General features: G+C 38.9%; 1 protein-coding gene across 1 annotated transcript in view; it reads left to right on the top strand.

The window, feature by feature from the left end:
• ddx31 (DEAD (Asp-Glu-Ala-Asp) box polypeptide 31) overlaps positions 1-19,979 on the top strand; it is an 89,522-nt gene extending 69,543 nt beyond the window's left edge. The window contains exon 20 of the mRNA XM_043720329.2: positions 19,169-19,979. Coding sequence (XP_043576264.2) covers positions 19,169-19,331 — 163 coding nt within the window. The 3' untranslated portion in view covers positions 19,332-19,979. The remainder of the gene's footprint in view (positions 1-19,168) is intronic.
• The last annotated feature ends 6,921 nt before the right edge of the window (positions 19,980-26,900 follow it).

Here is a 26,900-nt window from a genome sequence, read left to right as displayed (position 1 = left end):
GCATTTACTCAGGAACCACAAGCACTCTGTTCATACTAGTGCAGTGGGGGCATTTACAATGGCTAAGATTAAATCCAGGAATAGATGGAGTTTTATTTTGTATCTGTCCAGATCATTAGTGATTAGTGTTTATTTCCTCACAACAAGCATTCCTTACCTAGAAAAACAAAACCAAGAAAAATAACTGACCCACAAGTCACAACTGCATTCGTATTCCAGTGTATTTTCAGAAAGGTAAACTGCAGTATTCTGTTCAAAATGTATTTGTAATGTATTTGTGTGGGAACAGGATGGAAATAACTTTGCTGTTGTTTCTCAATTGCGTTTTTTACAATTAATGGTGTGAACGCCATTGATTTCGATGATGATGCCATTACTATGTGTCGATGCTTAAAACCAGAAGGTATTCATTGCCCAAGAACAATCTGTCTGCTATAAACTGAAACTGTTAATCCTTATACAGGTATTTGGAGTGAGCTACAGAAACAATTAGTGTGTTACCAAATGATAAGTAGCAAGATATAGTAGATAAACTGCATTGTTTTAACATACAACAATACTTGACACTATTTCCTGAAAGCAAAATAAATGATAGCCTATTTCTCAGAATATGTTAATATTTCTCAGAATATGTTAGCCAATAAATTGCATTTGAATGTGACACTGTTATACTGGTAGTTAGTGCACAACGGTATTCCACAGATAGCAAATTACATCGTCTTGATTGATGAAGAAACATAAGCTGGGAACTAGGAGAATCCCTTTTTTACTTATAGTACTGTCATTTTTCCTTCATCTGAATATTTAATGTTCTGTGTGAAAGATGGCACTCCCAAAAATGCAGCATCAATCCTCAATATTACAATGAAATGTCATTGAAATTATAGTTATTTTAGTCAGCCGGTTTAGGCATGATATGACCTAATGTGCAGGGCAGCTGGAGCTTGAACCAGGACTTTCTGGGCCCAGAAGTAGGAACACTATCACTGTGCCACAAATGCTTTCCCCCCCCTCCCCACCCCCCACCTCCATCTGAGATTACAAGGTGAAGTCTTGGAGAGGATTTTTAACTCTCCGCTTTCTATCTAAGGGGAGAGAGCTATCCCTGAGCCAAGCTCGCACAACAATCAAAGCATTTTTTTAATTCTGAAAAAATTTATTTTTTTTTGCTCAGGACTTTATCTAGGTCTTGAATCAATGTAATATAGAATTTTGCTTCACTGCCAAATTGTGGAAATACAATTGAGCTAAGTGAATTCAAGAACTTAAGAGAGCTAGCAACAAAAATATATCTCCAAGGAGTATATCACACCTCGGATCAAAGAAGTTCTTTCACACTGGGCAAGGACTTCTGAAGAAAGCCCAAGCTGTTTCTGAACAGGCTGGTGATGAATACTAATTATTTCTATTACCTGAGGAGGGGTGAGAAGAGAAGAGTACCTTCCTCTCTGACTGATAATCTGTTCATTGGCTCAAGTCTGAAACAAAGGCTTACTGGAAAATATGACAACTGCTTCCGCCTCCACATTGGATACAACAATATTAGACATGTGGCCACCAATCATATTTCCATTTGAAAATCCATATACCTTCTATCCTTTTTAATAAAACTTAATGTTTTATTAATCAATTCTACATGGGTTAGCAAGACATAATTCATTTTACTACTTTATAGTTATACATTCTCTATCCTTGTCAAGGAAGCTGAAAGGTAAAGTTGATTGGAGCATCTAAATTTCTTAGAGTTTTAAGCAAAGAAACTTAGTTGTTACAACACTGCCATTGGTAGGAAGATATAATTACAGCATGCCATTTTATACAGACAGTCTCCATTGCAGCAATGAAAACAACAATTTGAAATAAGTTAGCAAATTGACTAAAACATCACAACCAGAAGTAAGAATTTGTGAACCAGAAATGTACACTGTGTGATTTTTAGTATGTTTTGCATAGATTTTCTGAAACTGATGTATTGACATTGTTCACTTCCAAAAGCTAAATAGATAGCACATTGGTGAATAATTTTCATTTAATAATTTGCTTCTTTCATCTGTCTCATTTTAATGCTACTGGGATTTGGGCAACAGATTGAAGTGTGGGAGGAGAGTGAAGGATGTTCAGTTCTCTATAGAATGACTGCACTTTTTCCCTCTGTGTGTACCATTGTGAATGCTGACTTATTGTTTTTGTTGTAGTTATTTAAAAGTGACTTTAAAAGTCAATCTATCCAAGCATCTTAGCATTTTTTTTTGCAGTAGAACAAATGTGTGAGAAAGGCAAACCTTAATCGTGTTTCTGTGTATGAACAACAGACAGTTTAGAAACACAAGGGCAGAGTGCGAAAACGTCCAGATCTGAGGAACTTAATGTATTGTAAAAGGGCTGCTAAGGTGGCCCCAGCAAACCCTGCAGTTGATTATTCAGGATTGTATATTATGTAAGCACAGGCAGCCGAGATTGCTTGTTTGTTTGTTTGTTTTAGAATAGTAGCAGCTTTCCTTTAATTTCAGAATTTTGTCTGATGTAAATGAACAATTTAAATTCTGAGTGACCAGCTCCTACCCTGCACACCCTCCATATAGCTGCATTGCTCCTGATGCTCAAGAATGGGAACCTATCAATCTATTAATGCCTGTCATCTCCAAACTTTAACTTGTAACCGCTCAGAAAAAGACAATATTAGCCAATTTCTTGGTAGCCACTGTCTCAACAAAGGTCGAACAACAATAATTCTGCTTGCAATTTGCCCCAAATATTACTGCATTATAAATAAAGATGGTCACATTGAGACAAAACTGAAATGTATAAGGTGGGTAAATGACCTTGGGTAAACATGCAATGAGTATTGCATGCACTATTAAAACTACAACTTTATATGTATTGTAAAAGCATTGGTCAAGAATGCATTATAGTAGAAGTTTAGAACTAGGTCTTCTAAGGAAGGTTGTTGTTTGGATTCAGGAGGAATGTAACTGCCGACCGCCTGTAGAGCAGGAGTGTTTGCTTCTTCAGCATTGTTTTCAAAAATAGTGTTCTAGAAAGTAGTCCGAGCCTAGGAAGGTAAAATACTGCAGATGCTGGAAATCTGAAGTATGAACAAAGTATGCTAAAAATACTCAGCAGCATCTTGTTCTAATCCCTGATGAGACTGTAAATTCTGTTAGTCTGGCTGTGAGCCAGCCACTTTCTAAAAACAGACAAAATTAACAATCCAGGTACTTAAAAAAAAACACAAGATTCCACAGTTTTGTATAAACAAAAATAAGCTTTGTTATCAAATTAGTGGTTATACAATCCACGTCATATATACAACTTATACTGTAACGTCCAGGATCAACTTAAGTTAAATATGGGTAACAGACAAACGGTGATTGAACAGAGCACATCAAATAGCAAGTGCAGTCAAGACAAATCCTACTAAGTAACATCTTAATAATCACTCCCAGAGATTAGTGAATCTCTGGGACAACAAATCCAATTTTTTCACTTTCAACAGCATAGCTTCGGAGCCCCCATCGTAGACTGCCTTAATAAGTGCTCATGTTTTGGCAGTTCACTCTCCTTTCCTACGACTACAGTTCCTGGATTCTTGAGACTGCATTCTAGCACCTATTCGTGGGTACATTGAAACATTTATTTTGCAAATAGCTCGCTTCACTAAGTAGTGCTGTTCCTGGATTTCACTGAGCTCCAATATTTCTCAGCTGCACCAAGCAAATACTGCTTGTGGGCTTACTTCACTCTGTCTTAGTTACAGTGAATTATTAATGGCTCACTGGTTTCTTCCAAACCTGTAGGAGGTTTACTTGAGACTTAGCCACTACACCTGGCTGCACCCACTGACTCCCAAGATTTCCTTGAGCCCTAACTGCTCAGAGCCTTCTTTAAGGGATAGAGCCTCTTCGCCCTGTAGTTACCCCCTAACATTTCATCCAATCCATGTGAGTGAAGCACCTTTTTATGATTGTCTTGAGTTCTGTGATTTCCCTTTGTGTGCTTCACAACCTTACTGGTTCACTTCTGGCAATCTGGATGGCTGAACCCAATCAAAATAGCTGCTTTGCAAACGTCATTGAGATCTCTGTGAAGTCCTGTCATGTGCATCAGTGTCAGTGGTTTAGCATCCATTTTCAGTCTTTTCTGAAGTATCTCGAAGTGTTTCTATTATAGATACACAGGAACACGACCACATGCAAGTTCCTCTTTACAGCTCACTGTCCTGACTTGGAAAAATATTGTAATTCCTTCACAGTCAAAATTCTGGAACTCTGCCTAACAGTATTGGGGTCAACCTATACCAAATAGACTTCAGTGGTTCGAAAAAAACTCACCATCACCATGGGGGCAGTTAGGAATGAACGAACTGTACAACTCATAAATTAATTTTATAAAGTACACAAATCCTTTTGCCAGTTCAATTCTTCAGCAACTTTCTCATGGTAGAAAGTATTTCTCTATCCTAATTTCTGTAAATTTAGGAACTAAACAAAGAATCTAGGTTAAATCAACGTCCTTCCCCATCCAAATTACTAGATCCTTTTCACCCTGTAAACTAGCCTCTCTTTATCCAGTTCATACCATCTGACTTCATTCTCTCTTTGAATATTGTTTGTCTCTCTTCTTTTCTATCCCTTCCCAACACCTCTTTCTGGGATACAGGTTCAAACTTTCATATTTTTCCTTCAATTTCAAGTTTTCTCAGTTTTATTTTCCTTTTCTATTTCAAGCAGTTTTATCTCCAGCAGCCAAAACAAGCTGTGTTCCACATGATAGGCTGTTCTTCCAAACCCAGATACTGTGAAACAACCTCAGCTTTATCTGCTTTCTTAGCCCCTGCTTAGAATTCTAACTCCAACTTCTCTGCTGGCAATATTAGCCTGTAACCGTTGTTAATTCTTGCAAGTCCCTTAGGGATAAATCCGCTGTCCAGAAAAGTTATAGTAACAGATAAAGCCATTTTGATTTTTAATATACATTGTAAAATTCGCTATAACAATTATAAAAGACTTAATCTCAGCAATTACGAAAGCCCCTATTTTTTGTAGTTTTCTGATCCCACAGACCCCCAAAATATGCTATTTATATTGATGATGTTCGCGCTCATCTCTTGATGAGATCACCAAATTTCTGTTAGGGTCTAGTGACTTTTATTTAAGAGCTGATTATATTCAAAGTATTTACTAATAAATTAAAGCCACAAGATTCCATAGTTTTGAACAAACACTTGTATTCACTCCAATGTATGATATATACTCAACTTGCAATCTTAATATCCAGAATCAACATGAGATAAAACTGAGTTACTGGTAAACTGTGATCAAACACCCCACCGAATATATTAAATGACAAATGCGGTCAAGACAGATGCCACAGATTACTCAGCAACCTCTCTCTGAACGTGAGTGATATTAAGGGTCACTAAATCTCATTAAAACTTTACAAGGGATTCCAATTCTTCACTTTTGGAAAACATAGCTTCAAAACTAGCGGAGATCACCAACAATTACTCACATCCTGGTCACTAATTTGTCTTTATTGGCTGTCCTGGACCCAACTTTCTTGTTTTTGCTTCAGTTCCAGTTCTGTGGTCACTTCACATGCTCCACCCTGTGCCCCTTCTGATAACACCAATGACTGCGATATTTGAATGTTTAAATAATGCCACTGAATATGCAGAGCACAGGGCCTACCAGGAAATGGAACCCTTGCCAAAGCTTAAATCCAAGTTAGTTTGAGTTTCATAACAATCTGGGGAGAATCTGGTTATTCGGACAGAAGGTCAGCAATCTGAGTGCAAGAATCATTGCTGTTACTCTACTGCAGTACAGAGGGATTGCTGCACTGCCAAAGATAGCATCTTTTGAATGAGATATTAAATCGAGGCCATATCTCTCTTGGGTGGACATATTATTTTCATCTCAGACACCTCCCTCCCCTTCCTGGACCCCTCTGTCTCCATCTCTGGCAACCTCATCTACCTATCACCTTCCCAAATACCTTCTCAACACAGACATCACAAACCTACAGACTCCCACAGCTACCTGGACTACACCTCATTCCACCCTGCTTCCGGTAAAAATGCTATCCCTTACTCCCAATTACTCTGCTTCCACCATATTTGCTGCCATGGGGAGCATTTCCACTCCAGGATATCCCAGATGGCCTCATATTTCAAAGACCGCAATTTCCCCATCTGCGTGATCAACAATGCCATCCAGTGTATCTCCTCTACTTCCTGCACCTCTGCCCTTGAACCCCACCTCTCCAACCGCAACAAGGATGGAAACCTCCTAGTCCTTACCATCCATCTCACCAATCTCCAGATACAGCACATTTTCTTCTGCCATTTCTGCCACCTACAATCACACCCCACCTCCAGAGATATATTTCCCTACCCACCCATATCAGCACTCCACAGAGACCATTCCCTCCGCAACTCCATCATTAGGTCCACGCCCCCAACAATCCACCCTCCACTCCTGTCACCTTCCCTTGCCGCTGCAAGAGGTGTCAAACCTGCGCCCACACCTCCCCCCTCACCTCTGTCCAAGGCTCCAAAGGATCCCTCCACATCTAGCAGAGATTTTCCTGCACAACCAAACACCTCATCTACTGTGTCAGTTGCTTTCGATGTGGTCTCCTCTACATTGGGGAGACAGGACACCAACTCTCAGAATGTTTCAGGGAACATCTCTGGGACACACGCATAAAACAACCCCACCGTCCTGTGGACAACCACTCCACCTCCCCCTCCCACTCCGCCAAGGACATGTAAGTCCTGAGCCACCACCACTGTGAAATCCAAGCCCCCCACTCCCACCGACCCTGAAGGAAAAGCAACTCATCTTCTGCCTTGGGACCCTCCAACCACATTGCATCAATGTTGATTTAACAAGTTTCCTCATCTCCCCACCCCCCCATCTCATCCTAGATCCAACTATCCAATTCGGCAATGCCCTCTTGAACTGTCCCACCTATCCATCTTCCTTCCCACCTATCTGCTCACCCTTCCCTCTGATGTATCACCATCACCCCCCACCAGCATCTGCCTATCACCTTCCCAAATACCTTCTCCCCCAGTCCCACTCCCACCCTCCTATTTATCTCTCAGCCCCTTTCACCCCTTAACGCATTCCTGATGAAGGGCTTATGCCTGAAACATTGATTCTCCTGCTCCTCGGATGCTGCCAGACCTGCTGTGCCTTTCCAGTGCTATACTTTTCAACTCTGATCTCCAGCATCTGCAGTCCTCACTTTCTCCTTGGCATGTAATTTCCATGGTACTTTCTCAGAGAAGAGACGAGGAGTCATTGGCACTGTCATAGTCAATATTTATTCTTCAGTCAGCAACACAAAAACAGTTTAACCAGCCATTGTCATCCTGCTGTTTGTGGGGGCTTACTGTTTGCAAACTATAGCTGCTACATTCACTTCATTAAAGTGGCAACTATGGCTAACAATAAAAATTCAACTGATTATACTGACTAGCCCTTCTGAGGGTGTATGGGTGGCAACTTCTTGAAAATCATAAATGGGTAATTTTGGAGCCTGGTTTGCTTCAAAACCATCAAGTCTTTCACCTCCAGCGTAAGGTGGTTAACCTTTTCTGTTGTCCTAGAAGAAAAATAGCAAAATACTTGGGGACTGGATGAATTTGATTTTGTAAATAGAAAAAGAATGCCATTTCCTTGCTGTGTCACTGAATCTACACATTGCAAACTTTGGAAATACTTACTTCAGTACTGTATCTGTCTTTTTAATTGAACTGAACATCATCTATAATAATATTTTGTAAATCAAACTTTCTGCCTGCTTTGCTTATCTTCTAAGAAGGAGAGTAGAGATTTGTTAATTTTTTTTTCAAATATTTCCCTGACCTGGATGAAGATCCTTCATATTTGTTTATCTTTGTAACTGAAAGCTAACTGGTGAGAACACTTAGCAAAAAAAATCAAAACTATTATGCTCTTCTGTTGTGCTCATCAAACAATTTAATGTTAATTAAAAGGTCTAATTTTAAAAGGTCTGTTTACTAACAATAACTTGGTTTTATTAGTCTCTGTAAAGCCTGTAGTAATGTGTCAGTTCACAGCTTGTGCTGCACCTAATAGAATAGGCAACGATTTAAATTTGACCTGATTCAAAACACTCACTTGTCTCCCTCTGTGTGTCAGGGGATTGCTTGGGGGAAACTGGTGCAGTAAACAGCTGTTACCTAGTATAATAAGCAATAAGAGTTTTGTGTAAACTGAGCACCTGTTAGCTAAGGATGCTCCTGTCAGCTGGCAAGTTGGGCCTTTTTTTTTGAGTGAAACTTAGCATTGTCATTTGGTGCTGTTGGGTTCCCTGGTGAAGAATCCTACTTTTGTAGCAGACTGGGTTTCAGTTATAATTAGTTCTTTTCCTGTATTGCTTAGCTGTTGATAACTATTGCTTGGAAGTAGACTGATACAACTGTCTATAATTAACTCTAAGGTTTTATTTTCTTTTAACCTTTTATACCTTTTAAATGTAATATTTGCAACTATTCTTAACACAGCTCAGAATTATATTACATCCTAGTGTGTAAATTAGATTGTCTAATGATTTGCAGCCTGTGTGGATTTGGCCTATTGATTTAAGCTTGTCCACGAATTAGAAATTGAAATAAAGATGATTTTTATCTTAAAGTAAAACCAGTACAGGAGCTGATAGTTTGTTTATAGATTTTTGTTTAAGCCATCCTTCCTGAGAGATATTGACTTGCTGGGTTTACAGATTCGTGGGCGACAGGAGCCCTCCGGCATCAGGCTGACCTCTTCCACATCCCACCAAACCCACCCCTTCATATCAGTGTTGTTAGCTATGATTTCAGGAATCTGGTTTTAACACTCTGGATTTGCTTCTCTAAATACACATGCCGCACCATCTCCCCTACCTGTTTTAACATTCCTTAAAGCCTTCTAATTGCCCTTCAGCAAAGTGCCTTGTAGCACATTTTTCTTTGCATTAAAATCCCAATACAAATGTCAGTTCTTGGTTTTATATTGTCATCAAGCCGATATAAAGAAATTGAACTATGGCGTGGGGAGGAATATATGGATAGAATTTGCTGCCAATCCAGGAAATTGCCTTCACAGCTGAAGAGAGTTGGCAGAAACACTAAAATCCTGAAGTTTGGCAGGTCGGTGTTTTGCAATTATGTGATGTAGCAGGAGTCACTTGTTAAATAGATGTTCTGATTTGTTTCTATTTCTGTTTCTCCATCTTATGAAAATGATGAACAAATGACAATTAATACAAGAAACTGCAGAATATTGCATTGGTTTTTCAAAACTAATTTGAAGTAAGAGACTTATAACAAAGATGGAATTTAGGGAGGTGTAGTCATATCAAAGAATTAATACAAGCATGATGATCTGAATGACCAAATATGTTTGTCATATTCTGTGCATAGATGAATTTTGGAGGATGGAAGAAAAAGGGTAGACGTGGGAAGGTTTCTTGGGCAAATGTGATAAATAATGCTCTTCATAGATCTGTGATGGGATAATATAACTTACTATAAACCTAAATTAACTAGATTAGATTCCCTCGTGTGGAAACAGGCCCTTCGGCCAACCAGTCCACACAGACCCTCCGAAGAGTAACCCACCTAGACCCATTTCCCTCTGACTAATGCACCTAACACTATGGGCAATTTAGCATGGCCAATTCACCTGACCTGCGCATATTTGGACTGTGGGAGGAAACCGGAGCACCTAGATGAAACCAATGCAGACACAGGGAGAATGTGCAAACTCCACACAGACAGTCATCTGATGTTAGAATCAAACCTGGGACCCTGGTGCTGTGAGGCAGCAGTGCTAACCACTGAGCCACCGTGCCACCCCAAAGTCAGTTTAGAAACCCCACCACTACAATGGCTGGGAACTAGACATGGGAAGTGAATGAACAATGTGGAAATTTGTTGATGACAAATTTTGGAATGTGGCAAACTATTACGACTGATGCGGAAGACTACAGCTTAGATGAGAAGGTAGGTAGCTAATACAATTCAATGTATATATGAAATAATACACTTTGGAAATAAGAATATGGGAAGAAGAAATAGCTTAAAAATATGATTGTTAAAGGTGGCAGTGAAGTAAGAGGCTATGGATTAGACTCTCAATCCTTGTTTTAAAAGTACAGGCACAGAATACGAAATCAAAGGGATAGTTGTACTCAACTTGCACAAGATCTACCTGAGATACCCTAATGTGTGACATAAGAACAATTGAAAAGAGCCAAAGTATATAAATTTTGATTTAACTAGAGATAAGAGGGAGATACAAAGAGTAACTTTAGAAGTTATAAAATCATGAGGGGCACGGAAAAGGTGAATAGACAAGGTGTTTTCCCTGGGATGGGGGAATCCAAAACTAGAGGACATAGATTTAAGATGAGAGAGGAAAGGTTTAAAAGGGACGTAAGGAGCAATTTTCTCATGCAGAGGATTGTTCATGTATGGAATGAGCTGCCAGAGGAAGTGGTGGAGCCTGGTACAATTACAACATTTAAAATGCATCTGGATGGGTATATAAATGGGAAGGGTTTAGAAGGATATGTGCCAAATGCTGGCAAGTGGGACAAGATTAATTTAGGATATCTGGTCAGCATGGATGAGTTGACTGAAGGGTCTATTTCCATGCTGTGCAGCTCTATGACTATAGGACTGGATTTGGAGCTGAGGAAAATGTCAAGACGAGAGGTTTCTGGTCAGGTAAACACGATGGTTTTCATTCTTTAATGGCATGATAAAGTGAATATTTTTTGCTAAACTAAGGAGAGAGGGAAAAGGAGATTTCACAAAGATTAGAAGAATAAATGTAGAATTCTTTGCAATAAATATTACTGAAGTTGTCTCCATTAGTACTTTGAAAGGTAATCGCCTCATCACAGAATAAGAGTGTTCAAAGAATGCAAAACATGTAAAATTGATTTATGAAGACATTTTGTATGAAAAAAAAACTCACCAGTACAAATTTGATGGGCTGATTTACATCTTTCTGTTTCATAACTTCTATGAAAGAACATTACTTACCTAAAGTTCCTGTGAACCTTCTGCTAGATTCCATTTCTTACTTCATTTGCCACAATACCACAAAATATTATAAATAACTGGGACTAAGTGGTGAACTTACTGCAGGAATTTGTTCTTTAGAGTCAGGGGAACTGATCGTCTTGAATTGCATTTCCATCCTATAATGTTCTCTGAATAAATATCTATCTAATCATCTCTGTTCCATTTAATGTTCAAATATCTGGTAACACGAAGTGTCGTGACTGTCACCAAGCATTAAGATAGTAAACAGTGTAAAATTCCAGCATTGAATGGCCCTGTGTCCAAAAGACATCTTGGGGCATTTTGCTAATTCGTAATTAATCTGCTAGATAGAACACTAGAGGATAGATTGCCTCGGTAGAATTGCACCTCCTGCTGGCAGTATATAGAATAGTACTGAAATGGTTTGCGTAAAGATAGGTGGTCCAAATTGCAAAAATCAGAAGAATTCATGGAGAATAGCCTGCAAGAGACAGAAATTAGTGATCAAAAATAGATGATAAGAACAAAATTAATGTTATTAGGGTAGTTGCTCACAACTGGCTCCCATTCAGCTGATCAGATTGTATTTAGCGTCTAATGCTGCTGTCTGTTTGTGAATGGTGCACCCTCAGTTGCAGGGATCCCTGAGGTTTTATTCTATAATCCTTACAACAGAAACAATGGGGATTTTTTTATCACATGTAGCTGCCATTCTTTGAGTCTCTTGTCTGGTGTGCTTTGACTGTTGGCAGCAGTTTAGGGGCTTAGATTTATTGACGACATATCAATGCAACTTACTTTTCCTTCAGTAAATACAGAGAAAGCTTCTAGTATCTGCTTTGTAAATCTCTTTTGCTAAGAAATTGGTACAAGTAGAGCATTTTATTGATGGCTAGTTTGCTACATGCCCTCAGTATTTGTGTTACACACTATAAAGAGAGATTCTTTCCATCAAGCAAAAAGTTAAACTATTTCTAACAATAGACAGCTCCTAAATGGTTTAAAGTTATTAAGACTCTACCTGGCATTATAAAATGCATCATTGCTTTATATTTTGTGTTGAATTTAGGGCAAAGACTTTTTTGTTCTAAAATTGTAATTCACTCTGAGTTCATCACAGCAGCACCACTAGAATTTAAGTTTGAATCAGACATTGATCTAACCTTCACTGCATTGGATAAGTTGTAGCAGTTTTTGACTCAGTCTTTTGACAAAGGAGTGTCCAATGCCACAATGTGAGACACAGGGGAAACATGTTCCTCATCTGTCCATCATAAACCAGTGTTGATGACAGCCATGGCAGACACTGCAGCTCATACCAACCAGTTATCCCATAATCCCATTTGAAGGTGAAAGCGTGGCAGAATGTGGCAGCAGCTGTATTTTGCTTTAGTGATAGCCTTCTACTTTATATTTCCCAAGGATGAAGTGTCCATGCATTCTGAAGAAGTTTGTTTTCCTATTGGCTTTACACTTTTCTCAATAATATACATATGTTCACAAATTGGAAAGTAATCTCCCACATTACAACGTGTTAGCAGGAATTAGAGTTTTCAGCTGTTTTTCTAGTTTTAACATTGTGCCCTTTGGGAATTGTTGAATTTTTTTAAAAACCTATAGAGCACATAGTACTGTATCACATTCAATCTTGGTGTAATATGTGCTTATATTTATACATTAATTATGCAACTGACATTTTGTAGTGGTGAAAGATTTAAACAGAGCGTAGAAAGTTGCATTATTTTTTATTGTGCATTTGGGGTAAAATTCTCCTTCTTGAATAAAGAAGCAATTTTTAATTCTTTCTCATTTTGGACACTAACATTTCTGTTGTGTTCCACTCGCATGGATTTGGGATCCGTTAAGTACTACTTAAAGGTGAGAATTAGAAAGATTTGTGTGAATTTTATTTTAATCAAGAGACATGGGCAAAGATCAAATAAACGTCAGTATTAGAGCAAGAGAAATACGGGAGGCAAATTAGATTGATTAATCCAACATGATAGGGTTAGGTTTCTAAATCATTTAGATTGTGGGAGGGAAGTGAACGTCCAATTTTGCAACAATGTGGGTGACAGCATGATTGAAGTACTGCTGTGCCACTTTTATAAACAGGTTAACTTTGCAGCAAACAGAAAATTCATAAATGTGACCAAATTATTGAAGACCATTGAAAGAAATAGTCTTGACTTTATACATTTTGTATTGACTTTATTCAGTAAATTGCCTCTATTTACATATTACATTACTAATAATGTTTTATTTAAATTACTCACCATGAAAGTAAATAAGGAATTCGCCAATCTTAGAAGGTGACATCACCTTGATTCCCTGATTGTCTTTTAACTCGTTTGCAGCCATCCACTAACGTGTCTGTAATGCTGAGCAGAAAGCACTGTCAGGGACCAGACTTCCCAAGAGAAGTCCACTGGGGACAAGAGGCTCGACTCTGCTGCTTGACCCTTACCGGCAGATGGCCATCAGGAATCAAATACCCATGTGCTGGGAGATAGGGAGAGGATTTAGCAGAGTGATTATTCAGAGATGAATAGAGTGATTAGCTGATAAAGAGCATGTGAGACAGGGTTGGGGGCTTTGATCCTCAGTAATAATGCACTGACAGTCGTTAGTGCAGTGGGATGCTCCGTGATGAGGGACAGCAGTGTATCACAGGATTACACAATTTGCTGTTGGTTTTAACCCTTTGAGGGCTGGTCACTATTTCTGTTCTGAGCAAAAATTCTAACGAAAATTCACATAAAATATTCTATTGTGCTGAGTGTCTTGTCATTGCTTTCTCAAGTGTGGCTTAGGAGAAAGAGGATTTTGCTGACAAAGAATCCATTGGGGAGAAGGCTCATCAACCATGCATCGAAACATTTTGCTTCCATGAAATGTCAATGAATCCTCTCCCATGAGTGAACTGTGTAGACCTTGAAGAACAATTTGAATGTAATATTATATGGTGTGAATCTGTTATATGGGTGTTGTCAGCTTGTTATTAATGTGGCTGAATATCACTTTGTTTCGATGATGTTTTGAATTATAAAGACCTTTGAAACTGTTGTTTACTTTCTAGTTGTGTTTGTCCATCTACCTTGTATAAGTGTAAAAATAATGTGAAATTGTGTGGTCCTCCATAGAATGGAAAACACTTGTCAAGTTACTGATCTTGCCTTTACTGCCTGTAATTTTGGGAAGAGTTTTTGCATTTCAAGATGAGAGGAGGTGGAGTTAGCCATTTGTTGTGCAATGTATTTTTAATAGGAATCTGGAATTGAAATTTCATGCATAAGGTACATTCCCACTTCTCAAATGCAGTAAAGATGGTTCCTGTTCCGATTTACCATATCACAGCGAAACAATATTTGAGTTCACTTTTTTTTTAACTGCTCATACAATGGTCTCTACTGCCACTGCATGACTGTCATCTACCGTTGTAAAGCTTGATCAGAATGGGAGTTTTGATAGAGCAGGAATCAACTGAGTACAGAGCTGTCCCGGGTTTTGAGAGTTGTATGTGGATTTTAGTCTTAATTTCATAATTTTACTAAAATTTTGAGTTGACTTTCTTCCTATACATTTCACTCTCAAGTTGTTACATCTGAAGTCTCAATTCAAATGTAATTAAGTACAGAATGAAAGTTAATGTAATGCTGCCCCATACCTCCATTATTCATACGTTGTTAGCACCTCGTGGTGCTGAAGGAACAGTTGGAGAGCTGAAGACATCTGACAGGAGAAACTGTTGAGCCTTTTTTTCCCTCCAGTAGATTATTCTCATGCAAACTCCTTTTCCTAGCTCCTGAGAACTTTTATTTTGCTCCCTTTCTTGACTGACTTCACAAGTTGCAGTAGCCTCGATTGCAGAAAATAAATACTTAAAGCTTTGAATTAACTTGGAGACAATAGGCAGGTCAATTTTGGAAATAAGTGGTTTCCTCTGAAGTATGTATGCCACACTCGTAAATGAATCATCAGTGGAGAGAAAATGCAAAAATGCTTATGATTACCCTTCATTCTCTCTGAAAAAGCATCTCTTTGGGGGTCCAGAAATGATTGGTGTTTAATGGTGAACAGTTTAACTACATAAAGCTGAATTGGAGAGGGGAGAAACACAAGTCACAAAGTATGTTAATCATCGTCTTTGTGCACTGAGAATTTCCTTCCTCTAGAGGCTGTTTTGTTTTGCTTTAGATTAAGGAGTATATTATCATTGCAAGCTGTCCGAAATATATTTAGAGTTAATGCGGTGTCTTTATATGTTTCATTACCTAATATCCTTTCATTGTACCAACCAAGTGAATAATGAGTCTGATGGACTTTTGGGGAGTGCATGCTTCTTTCTTTAACTTTGGAACTTTCTGCCATACAAGACCATGGAAGCAGAATAATGGAATGTTTTTAAGTTGGAGGTTAATAAATTCCAGCTCAGCAAAGGAATCAAAAATTATGAGCGATAAATGGAAATGTGGAATTCGAAACAAAAACAGATCAGCCGGGATCTTATTGAATAGCAAAACAGACATGAGGGGCTGAAAGGTCTACTGCTTCCTGTTTCATACATTTGTCTATTCTGCCAGTTAGTGGTAATTAAAAGACAACTTGCTGTATTCTCTTCTGTATCTGGGAAAAAAAACAAAATTATTGGTCAAACTATCTGACTCTAATTTGAATTAATGAGTAGTCGGTCAGCCCCTCTATGGCTTTTATCTGACACTGAGCTGCATTGAAGTGGAGTGCCACCACCTCACCTCTGCATTCTTGACTTTTCTTTCTGCTGTTCCACCAAATGACACTTGTAAACTTGTGATCTCCCATTGGTCAAAAACATTTTACATCTTAACTGAAAACCTGCAGATCTATGGGGGTAACTCAAATCCAGAGTTGTTTGTCATTGACTGCACTAAAACTGTAAGTAATGCAGAACTCAAATAAGGTGTGTCATTTGTTAACCATTTAAATTAGGTATCCTATCCCCTGCCCCTTTGCTTGGCTGTAGTATAGTGCTATTTGTCAAGCTATCACAGAAGTCCATAACCTAATTATAGGTATTTGAGACCCCGTCGGTGTTTTTTAAGGAAACAAAATTAAAATTTCGGAGGCGGCTCAGGTTGTGGGGCACAGGCTACAACCCTGTTAATTTTTTTTTCTAATGTAACTGTGGAAGAGGGGCAGGCAGAATCCACAACCCTGTTAATTTTTTTTTTCTTTTTTAGTTGGAGGAAGAAATAATGCACTCCACTCCCTGCGGCGCCCACCTCTCCCTGAACAACTCCAGGGTGTTGGTGGACACCGCGTGTTCCTTCTCCAAGGACATCCGGGCTCTAACGTCATGTATGTTTATTTTTTTTTTGTTTTGTTTTGTTTTTTAACCCCTACACTACCGCCTAAGTGCGGTAGTGCTTATTTTATCCCCAGCACCCATGGTGTGTGTGTGCAGGTGTGAGACACAGTGAAAGACACAAAGTGCACGAATTATTCAAATTCCACCACCAGGAAGATAGGAAAACACCCGGGTGGCCAGTGACAAACACTGCCCTTCACATCAAAGGGCAGTGCTGTGTGATCAAAAACAGTGAAGGGGAGGGTAGGGACTAAATCAAAATAGAGTTGGAGGTAGAAATGATGCGCTCCACTCCCTGCGGCGCCCACCTTTCTCTGAACAACTCCAGGGTGTTGGTCGACACCGCGTGCTCCCATCGGTGTTCTTAACTGTCACAGCCAGCAATTACTGATCTAAACTTTTCTAATGTGATTAAACAGCCAATTATTTGCCACAGTCTCATCTGAGCTGTTTTTCAGTATATAGGCAGGGCAATAAGGAGCTGTTGTGTATAATGGTAACTTTCCTACCTCTGGAGCAGGGAGATCTAGGTTCAAGTTCCATCTGCTCCAGAGGTCAATTACAATATCTGTGAACAAAATATCAACAAGAAGAATAACACACAGGCCTGTATTTGAACTCTTACTGAAAAGTGAAAATGCACATCAGGTATATTGTCATGAGACCATAAGGAATAGGAGTCGGCTGTTCAGTCCCTCAAGCTTGTTTTGCAATATGTTTGATCATGGCTTACCTGACATTCCTCATGTCCATTTTCTCACTCTTTCCCCTTGAATACCCTACTGATCAAGAATCTATTGATCTCAGCCTTAAAATATACACAAGGGCTGTGCCCCCACAGCTGTCTCTGGTAAGATGTTCCAAAGATACTGAACCATGATCGAGGAAATCCTTTCTTATCTCAGTCTTAAATTGGTGAGGCTATGTCCCCTGGTCCTAGACTGTCCCAAAAGGAGCAGTGCACCATCTCAACATTTACCCTGGCAAGTCCCTTAAAATTCCTGTATATTTCAATGATATACCCCTCATTCTTCTGAGCTCCACGCGTAGTTTCAGATGAGAGTACACATATAGTCAAGTGCTGTCGGTTTGAACCACATCACTCTTGCATGTGATACTGTATGAAAGCTTCAGCTTTTCTATATTAATTATTTGAGTAATAATTAGAAACAAAAGATGGTATTAAAGATGACTACCTAAATCCAGTTCAGTAAACAGTGGTACTCTTCTCTGGGTTTTTCATTGCACTGACTGGACTGGTGTCTCCACGGTTCCAGACTGGGAGCCCCTGATGAGCAACTGTACTTTTTAAACTATTCTGTAAATTTTAAGATGCAGTAAAGCTGCTAATAATTTTACTTTCTATTTGAAATTGTAATGTATGAACTTCTTGGAAGCAATTACTCTGGTGGCGAATGTTTTAATTGTACCAGTGTATTCCCCAGCTGCTTCAATTGGAGGTTTTTCTCTTTAGGATTTTTTTTCCTAAATCTTGCAAATATTTCAGTGTTTCAGTTGCATCCAATTTTGTATGTTCCCTAATAATGTTCTCCAGAAGACAGTCTGGAATCCTATTTCTTTGAATCTACAAATAAAAGGTTTTATCCTATGGTGACTCCCTGCAATGGGTCAGAGGGCTAAGCCATTCCTACATCATTCTTTCTCTGTGGATGATCAGGGTACCTATTGATTAGGTACTTTATTTGTCAGTTCAATAACCAGACTGTTTAAGGGGGTATGGGGTCCTTGCTGTGTTACAAAGTGTTCCTGCAAAATTACAACTAAATTCTTTTAGTGAGCGTTCTTTGTCATTTCATCAGTTTAAAATGTTTGAAATCACTAATTAAATCAGATGCTAAAACAGCATCTCAAAATACACAAAGCTAGCAAAGACGTTTTGAAAATGTGAACAGAAGTGCTTATTTAAGTCATTGTATTCTGCGACAGATGAATTCCACATATGAAAAGGAGTTTTGCTTGTGTTGCTCACATCACAAACAACCCCTCTGAAGAGACACAGTACTTATTTAACAAAAATACATGGTACTAAACAGACGACTACTTTCCTATATTTTAAAGCATTACAAGGCAAATGATTCAAAAGAGAGGTCTGCCTACTCTGAAGAAAACCCATTGTCCATCTGCATATCAATAAATCATTTCCAAGTAGAAAATAAATTGTTTTCTTTAAAAGCTTCAGATTGGCAAGTCTGTTCCATTTCATTCAATGTCTGTAAATGCCACTTACCTATGCATGTTTGCTGTCATATTTTAAAAGTGAGATCTTCCAAAGTATTTAAGATGAATAAATAATGGATGCAAGGGAATCAGAGTTCCACGCCTTTTTTTTTAATTTGAAAATTCAGTGTGGAAATTTATTCTGCCAATATTCACATTTTGTTTGGAAGGAAGATATGAAATTGCAAATTTTTTTTTAAAATCTTTGTTTACTTTTAAAGGAACACTACTTGAGCTCTGGGTATATTTATGCGATGGTGATATAATATGTGTAAATACTTGCTGCTTCATGTTTGCTGTAGAATTTATGGAAATCAAATTTGTAAATTATTAGACTAGTTTGAATTGATGCTACTCTAGAGAGCAGGAGACATGGAATGGATCTCCTTGTAATCCCTTTTTTTGATATCCTGCTGCATAAAAAGTAGCATGATGGCTTTGTTTTATTGTCTAAACTCTCACATGACACTTGTTCTGTGCAATTGCTCCTTTCAATTTTTGTTTTCCTTTCTCAGGTCTGGCTTGGGTGGACGTTTGTGTGGTAAGAAAAAAATGGCTTCGTTGCTACAGTCTGAATATTCAAATGGCTTTGGAGTAAATTTTTATAAGGGCAAGAAGAAACGAAGCCCTCTTTTTTTAAAAAAAAAAAGCCATAGACCACAATCTGAAAACATCTGAAGCAAGCTGCAAACATCTGCGGGCACGTTGTCAAATGTGATGCTATTAACCCAGGTTAAGTGACGTCAAAATGAAGTGAACAGCACTTAGCTGGGTCCAGCAAATTCCAGAATCATCACCTTTGAATTCCCAGTCCTGAACTGCTGTTGTGTCTATTCAAATTGTGCTTATTAAAGAGAGGAAGTTTACTTGTATTTGTGGGGGAAGTGAAAAAAGAGACGCGTGTGATCAACCTAAAGATTTGCACCATCTTGATTTACTTTTTCTGCATCTTCTTGAACTGTCATGTTGTAGCTTACTGTGAGGACTTGCCATGGATATCCAGGCTGATTTATACCTGAGGGTTTATAATCTGCTAACTTTCAAATTTTAAGCTCAACTATGAGGTTGGTTTCACCCACTTCTAAATACTTCCCAGGCAGTTTGAAGGCACCTTTAACAATATCTGTAACCCAACCTATAAACGTACCATCACCTGGGATGTTATCAATCATTTTATTTGATGTGGTCTGAATTCAAATCTTGATTAAAATCAATGTCCTTTATGAAATGTAAAATCAATTGGAATGAGGTTATGTTAAAGGATAGGGCAGACATTTATTGAAATTCAAAATGTTTTAAGAAATAAATTGGAAATATTTGAATGTATTTCACTTGTCCTGTTTGACTCTTGTATTTTCAAAGATCTGTTCTTTTATTATCTTTAATGTTGAGTTGAGTTTCTCTTGGAAGGTATTCCAACTCATTTGTGCTGTGCCTCTGGTTTGGTCTGTTATTTCTCATTTGTAAACAATACACAGTTTTGAAAACTATTGGATTAATTTTGTAACACATTGAAACAAAAAAAAGTGAATTCACCTTCAAATTTTAATTGGACCTTTGTTGTAAACCTCATCCACTGGCCTGTTTTCTTTTTGTTCTTTGGATTGGTGTTTGATAGGTTATAGATTTATTTTTTTTAAAACTTTGTTGTGCCCTTATTTGATTTCATTATTAAGCAATGAGATTAGATGAAACCTCTCATCATCCCCTGGGTTTAAGTCAATCCTTGCAGAATCCTCTCGTTTTGTTGTGCTGCTTTTTTTGTTCTGAGAGAGACTCTGTCCGCCACTTCATTAACCCTGAGTCGGCTACAATCCTGCCCAAGGCCGGAGGGATTTACCAGACCCTTTCACATGCTAACAAGCGTAGTTAAACAGCGGATTTTCTCGAAATAAATATACTTTTTTAAAAAAAACTTCTTGATTTAATCAGCTGCTGTGCACTTAGCCATAACTCTCTCCTACGCATTCGGGCAACTTCTTTTGTCTTCTAACCCGTGGAGAACTACAGGAGTCTTTCTTCACCAGTGTACACACACGCCAATGTAGTTTATTATATTTCTGTTCAGAGAATACATTAAGCGCTGCGCACAGCTCAGATCTTCCACGTTGGAAAGGGAGCGTTTTCATTTTGCATTGTAGATGATTGAATGTGGATTCTGAAGGTTTCAAAAGACACGAAAGGGCCAAACTAAACTGCCCTCCTCTCTCGAGCCTTTTTATTGTATTTTCTTTCAAGCAATGCCTGTTTCCTTTTTCTCTAACCATTCCGTTTGAGCCTGAGTTTTATTCATCAAAGCGGGCAGCAGCAGCAGTGTGTGTACTCAGCCAGCGGCTGAAATATGACTTTGTTGCAGAAATTTAAATAGGGAACAGGTACGTCTTGTTCCATCGACTCAACGTCCCAGGGGCGAGGTCTGTAAAGTATCGGATAACCTCAATGTGTCCGAATGAAGTGCCTTCGCCATGAGTTGTGAAGCCCCGTTTTGCCTGCAGGTGTGTGTCCTATGCGGACCAAGATTCCTTACAAAGAACCGAGGAAACGCCGAGAACAGGTTCTCAATGTCATTTCAAACCAGAGACAAGGCTATGTCCTTGAATCATCATCAAGGCTGAGTTATTCCCTGTAATGTACAAAGGCAGTACATGTAGGGGTGTGAGATGGCTCTGTTACGGATGGCCAGTATGGGATGGGTACAATTGCATAACTTCAATCCATGCTCAGCAGCTACCCCCGTCTGCAAAGAGCACTGACGGAGGGACTCCAACATAAAGACCTGAATGAGGTTTCAGCAGCCAGGAGTATGGTCCAGACCAATGTGACCACTCGCTAGAGCCTGAGCGTACCGGCCATCACCTGAACACATTTATTCGTGTGTCTGTGTTTGTGTTTTATTTAATATTAATGAACGTTTGTTTTCTGTTTGAGTTAATGCGCTGTTTCCACTATCCCCTCCGCTGGAATAGCTTCAATTCCTTGCACTGACTCGATCTGATGCGTGGCCTTTGCCGAAGTGGAGGGGGGCGAACGGATGTGCAAATGTTATAAAGTTGTTACAATTCACTGACTCGCAAAACATGCGGTTGGTGATTTACTGGGGAAGTAATGTTGCTTTGCAGGGCTCAGTGCCGCACACCCTGACAGCACTAATCCAAACACCGCCAGTGATGGCACTTCCTATTTATGAAAAATCCTCCTTGTTGCTGTCGCCTTTTATCCGATCGAGTAACTTTGTGCATCAACCCGTGCCTTTAGCGCACCGAAATTAACGGTACATTTCATTGTGGATCCGGAATATCATTGTTACTGGGGATGTAACTGGTGGCAACGAAATGTCGTTCAATGGTTAAAAATCACACTTAAAACTAGCAGTGGAGATTAAAAGGGAAGGTCACTGTTTAAATATCACGTTGCTGGCAGGGACACAGTGCCTTGTTATCCGCTGTATTCTTCCAGCACTGATATTTAAACAGTACTCTCCCCTAACTTCGAATGCTTTATTTTCGTGAGCAGTGACCCAACAACTTCTGAACGGTACATTGCTAGTCTCAGCTGTTTTTGATGCTGGCACGTTCGGATTAGGGACTTTACCTATTAATGATGCTGACATAATTTCATTTCTCATGATAAGATGATCACTAGAAAATGCTAATTATCACAGAAGCCGTTTCTTTAAAGAAAACATTGTTGATTTGGAATACCTTGGTTAATTTTAATATTTTGTGATTTTACTGTAATTCTCCTTAAAGAAATTGATCAGAAATTATGTTCGCCATCACCCTGTTTCCATTCTAGAGCAATGAAGAGTATTTTTTTCCTTCATTTTCTATCTTAATAAGATGACTCCTTCCTTCAATCAACTCCATTTCCAAACTGAGAGTAAATTGCTAACTTAAACCCCCTCCCAACCCCCCCCCCCCCAACACCGGCTTGAAATCAGGGCAATGAGTTGTTTGTGGATAGTGTGTTTTCCTTTCTTTCTCTCTTATTCTAACTCGTTTTAACGGGAGTGATGACCAATTTATTAGAAAGATTGAGGAGAAAGAGCTTTCAAACCAGCCAGGACAGTGTCCAACACTTACAATTCAGGGCGTAGATACAATTCAAATGATAATTCTGGTATTAACTCACATTGGTCCGAGTTGTCTTTACTTTGAGGCTGAGCTAGGCCACACACACTCTCAGGTTACAGTAGGTACATCTGTTGTAAAAGGTGCACCTCACTGACCACATTAAATTGGTCAATCACGAGGTGGGCTTTCAGTTCCAGCATGACATCCAAATGGATATTATTGCACGTAAACTATTGTTTAAAAGCCTGAAAGGTTCTAATTCAACCCATTCTGAATTTATACCACAGTGGTTCTGATGACAGCTGGCAAATTTGGGAGGGAAACGAATGTGTTGCCATCACGTTGTTCTACAAATATATCCCAACTCACTGCGGTCAGAATTAAATGTGGAAAATACAACAGATATAATTGTACGAATTACCCTTTAATAAACTGAATACAACTGCCAACTAATCAGCTGCGGAATAAAACACCAATGAATATTTATACTATGTACATGCAATGAAATACAACACCGTTGACAAGCTGTGTGCTATGTTTCATCAATTCAATGAGAGCTATGTAACATTCGATAGTAGAAATGAACAAATACTATCCGGTTTGATTTTTTTAAGCTTCCTTAAGACGCCCTCATTAGGCATACTTTAGCCTTCAAATTCTCCAGAAATATTACACTTTATGCGTTGGGTATACTCTGAAACTCCTAACCTGACAGCGAAAAGCCCTTTGGCGATGGGGGTAGTAATTATAGTTTATGTTTCCAAGCTTTCTATTGACAAGCGGCACATCCAATGTAGCAACAAGGTTTTCACAAGCTTGTCCCGGAGTGATGTCTCTCGTTTTCCTACTTACTAACGACTGGATTGCAACTATTTCAAGAAATAAAACTTACCTTTGTTGAAACTATGAATTTCCAAACACATCAAGAAATTGAGCTTTTAAAACGGAGAATTTATTTTATATCACACATTTATTGGAGAGTGTGACAAGTGACCTGAATTCTTAGTTAAACATTAAATCAAATTTCATTTCTCGTTTTAGTTTTGCGATTAATTCATTCTGGCATTTATCGTAACTAGTAGATTTGTTACATTTTAATAAATAATTTCGTGTCTAAATTCAATAAAAGATGGCATGCTTTTTTTGTGAAGTTTATAAAATTGTTATACTTTGGGACTACAGTTTTAAACAGGACAGAGGAAGGGGCTGGCGTGATCTGTTCTGCAGTTTCACGAACAGCAAATCTGAGCAGTTTGGATGTTTGAGTGACAAAAGGAAATTGCTTAAGTTGTTTTGCTCGGAAGAAGATGTAAGGTATTTATTCTTGGCAACAATCCCCGACTTTACAATGATTTGATGGAGTTTCTCAAGACCAAGAAAGGTGCTGAAGACAGCCGGGTATAAATCGTTGCGCTGTTAACTGTCAATTTATATCTAAAATGAAAAAGAGTTAACCTCAAAAATAACATTACTGCATTGGTGTGTTTCACGTTGCCATAGTAGAAGGAAGACCTTTTTTTTTTGAGATCAGGTTATAGGCTTCCGTACAAATCAATGCTCTTCATAGAGACCAGATGTTTCGTGTGATCGGCAGCAGAGGGAAACTGCCGCCAGATGCAGGAAGAGGAAAGTCTGCAGTTACAGAGACACATCCTGCAGCCATCTAAGGATTACTGGAGATTTGTCCAGTCATGGGAGAGCGGGGTGGGGGATCCTCAGAAGGGCTTATGCCCAAAACGTCGATTCTCTTGTTCCTTGGATGCTGCCTGACCTGCTGCGCTTTTCCAGCAACACATTTTCAGCTCTGATCTCCAGCATCTGCAGCCCTCACTTTCTCCTCCCTGATCCTCAGAACAGGCTTTACTTATTTTTTTTGGATTTAAGAACTCTGCAAAAAAAAAAGTGCATTGAATTTACAACGCAACAAAATGGGCGTATAGGAACCTATTGGAAGTTGGGAATAACTATGCGGTGTAATTCTTTAGAGAGTGCCATGACTGATGTGTAAAAAGGAGGTTAAGATCCTCTGTCGTTTGAAGGATAAGTTGCCCAGGAAAGGGAAATATGCTTAATCAATAGTGTTTTAGTCATTTGTGACAGTAACAATTGTAAAACGCTCAATCATATAATGACGCATTTTGAAACGTTTTCGATCTCTACTGAAATGGTAATCCCCTAATTATTATGATAACATGATTTTAACACATTCAGTGCTAAAGTTCGAACAGTTTTTTATGATGCAAAATGTATCAAACCAAATAATCTCAGGAACTGCAATGGACAAAGAAAACTAAATATTGCTCGGACCCTGTCAACACAACTCAACTTGCGTTCACGTGCATCTGACTGTAAGAATCCTCGGTCAAGTAAAACGACGATAGCTGGACATGTACAGGAGGATGACTTACTGTCGCCAGCTACAACAAGCAATTTGATGGAGTTTTATCGCTCGTGATACTGTTCTGTATCAGTGATTGCGTTTCAGGGAGCTGTCAATTCCTGTTCCCAGCAAGACGGTCTCACTAAAGGCATTCAAAATTCGTAATTCCAAACTTTCCTTACAAAAAACATTTCCGCCAGACCCCTCAAATGTCCAAAAAGCATGACCCCTAAAAGACAGAAACTAGGAAATGCAACACCTTGAGAAAAGATCATTCTGTTTCTCAAATTGTTACGTAAAATACTCAAACATGTACAAGCTCATAGACCTCTGTCCCCGTGCTCTTGTATAGTGTACCCCCTAGCTCTGGGTCAGCAGGTCTGGATTCAAGTCCTACTTGTATCTGGAGATGTACCTAACCTATCCGAACCGGTTAATTATAAATACTTGCAAATTGTATTAGGACTTAAAATCCAAGATTTTAGGGTCAACACTGAACACTTTCTCCAAACTCGTTAAATTATTTATGCACATTTTTCGTTAACATTAAAATAAAATCAGGGCGACAATTTTCAGATTGTATGGGCTCCCCAGTGGCATTGGTTAATCGTTTTGTGACTTGATATTTTCATTGGTTCAATCTGGTTGAAATGATAATAGACTCCGGCCCAACGCACCCCGACCACACACACACAAATCTGCAACTAGGCAAGAGTCTTATGGTAACTCTAAATGTGATGGTGACTTCCAAAGTTATCTCGATTCCACCTGTCTCTCTTCTTCCCAACAACGATTACTGAATTCAGCTCGGTTCCCCATGCCCAGGATGGGACATAGCTCCCTGCACAGGGAGAAGACAACTGAAATACAACAGAGCTTAGACTTTTCACCTGCACACCCTGTCAACAAATAATGATCAAAAAGTAAGGAACGGGGGGGGAGGGAGAATAAATAAAAGGGATCCAAGCTGATCTGTGAAATAGTGTTCGTGCTCAGTCCCCATCGAAACCAATAACGTATGTCTTGCTTGTTCTAATTTTATTCAAATCCCAACAGTCGTTACCCGTTCAAAGGCTCCTACGATTGAATATACACACCTGAGTTTTTTTCCAGTTTTTTTTAATAAATAAGAGCAAATCCTTTATTGACCCATATATAATTTTCTTTAAAAAAACTGAATGGAATTGTATTGGACGCTCTGCCATGATTTGTATTTCAGAATTTTACAAATGAAGGTGTAAACAAAAACAGAGAATTCAACGAGGGAAAGAAAGCCACTTATTTAGGGAAAGCCTGCAAAACAGATACAAAAGGTCCCGACAAACTATTGATAGAAAGCGACTCGATGTTTGGAAACGGAATGGGAACCTCGGCCCCTAGCTCTTCCCCTGCGTTAAGCGGAATACTGATGTGTGACTGACGCGTTGCTGGCAGCTACAGGGATTCACATGGAAACGCGCTGTTCTAAAGGACAGCCATTCAATTTAAGCAACAATCAGCTTATTTTGCTGGTTAAAGATTAGCCTTGAATAGTCAGGTTGGAGGGCGTGCGGTGGAAACGGGCAATGTAATCATTGCTGTAAATATTTTAAGATCTGTAATTGAAAGGGGAGTGGGGACGAAGTCAAATAACAGCAATTTCCAAGCAAAAGGACTCGGCTACATACCGACCAAGGAGTGTAGATGGAACTTGGTTTGGATTTGCTTTAGAATTTTGTCAAATTGTTTTCAACCTGCGGGTGCTGACTTGTTGAATTTTGGGAAATGGAACCAAAGAATTGCAGGATTCTGTGT

The sequence above is a fragment of the Chiloscyllium plagiosum genome, unplaced genomic scaffold (assembly GCF_037043375.1).
Source record: "Chiloscyllium plagiosum isolate Xiang-an unplaced genomic scaffold, Cpla_swu_hap1 HiC_scaffold_21, whole genome shotgun sequence".
In the NCBI taxonomy this organism is placed as follows: Eukaryota; Metazoa; Chordata; class Chondrichthyes; order Orectolobiformes; family Hemiscylliidae; genus Chiloscyllium; species Chiloscyllium plagiosum.
This window is presented reverse-complemented; position numbering and strand designations above follow the sequence as displayed.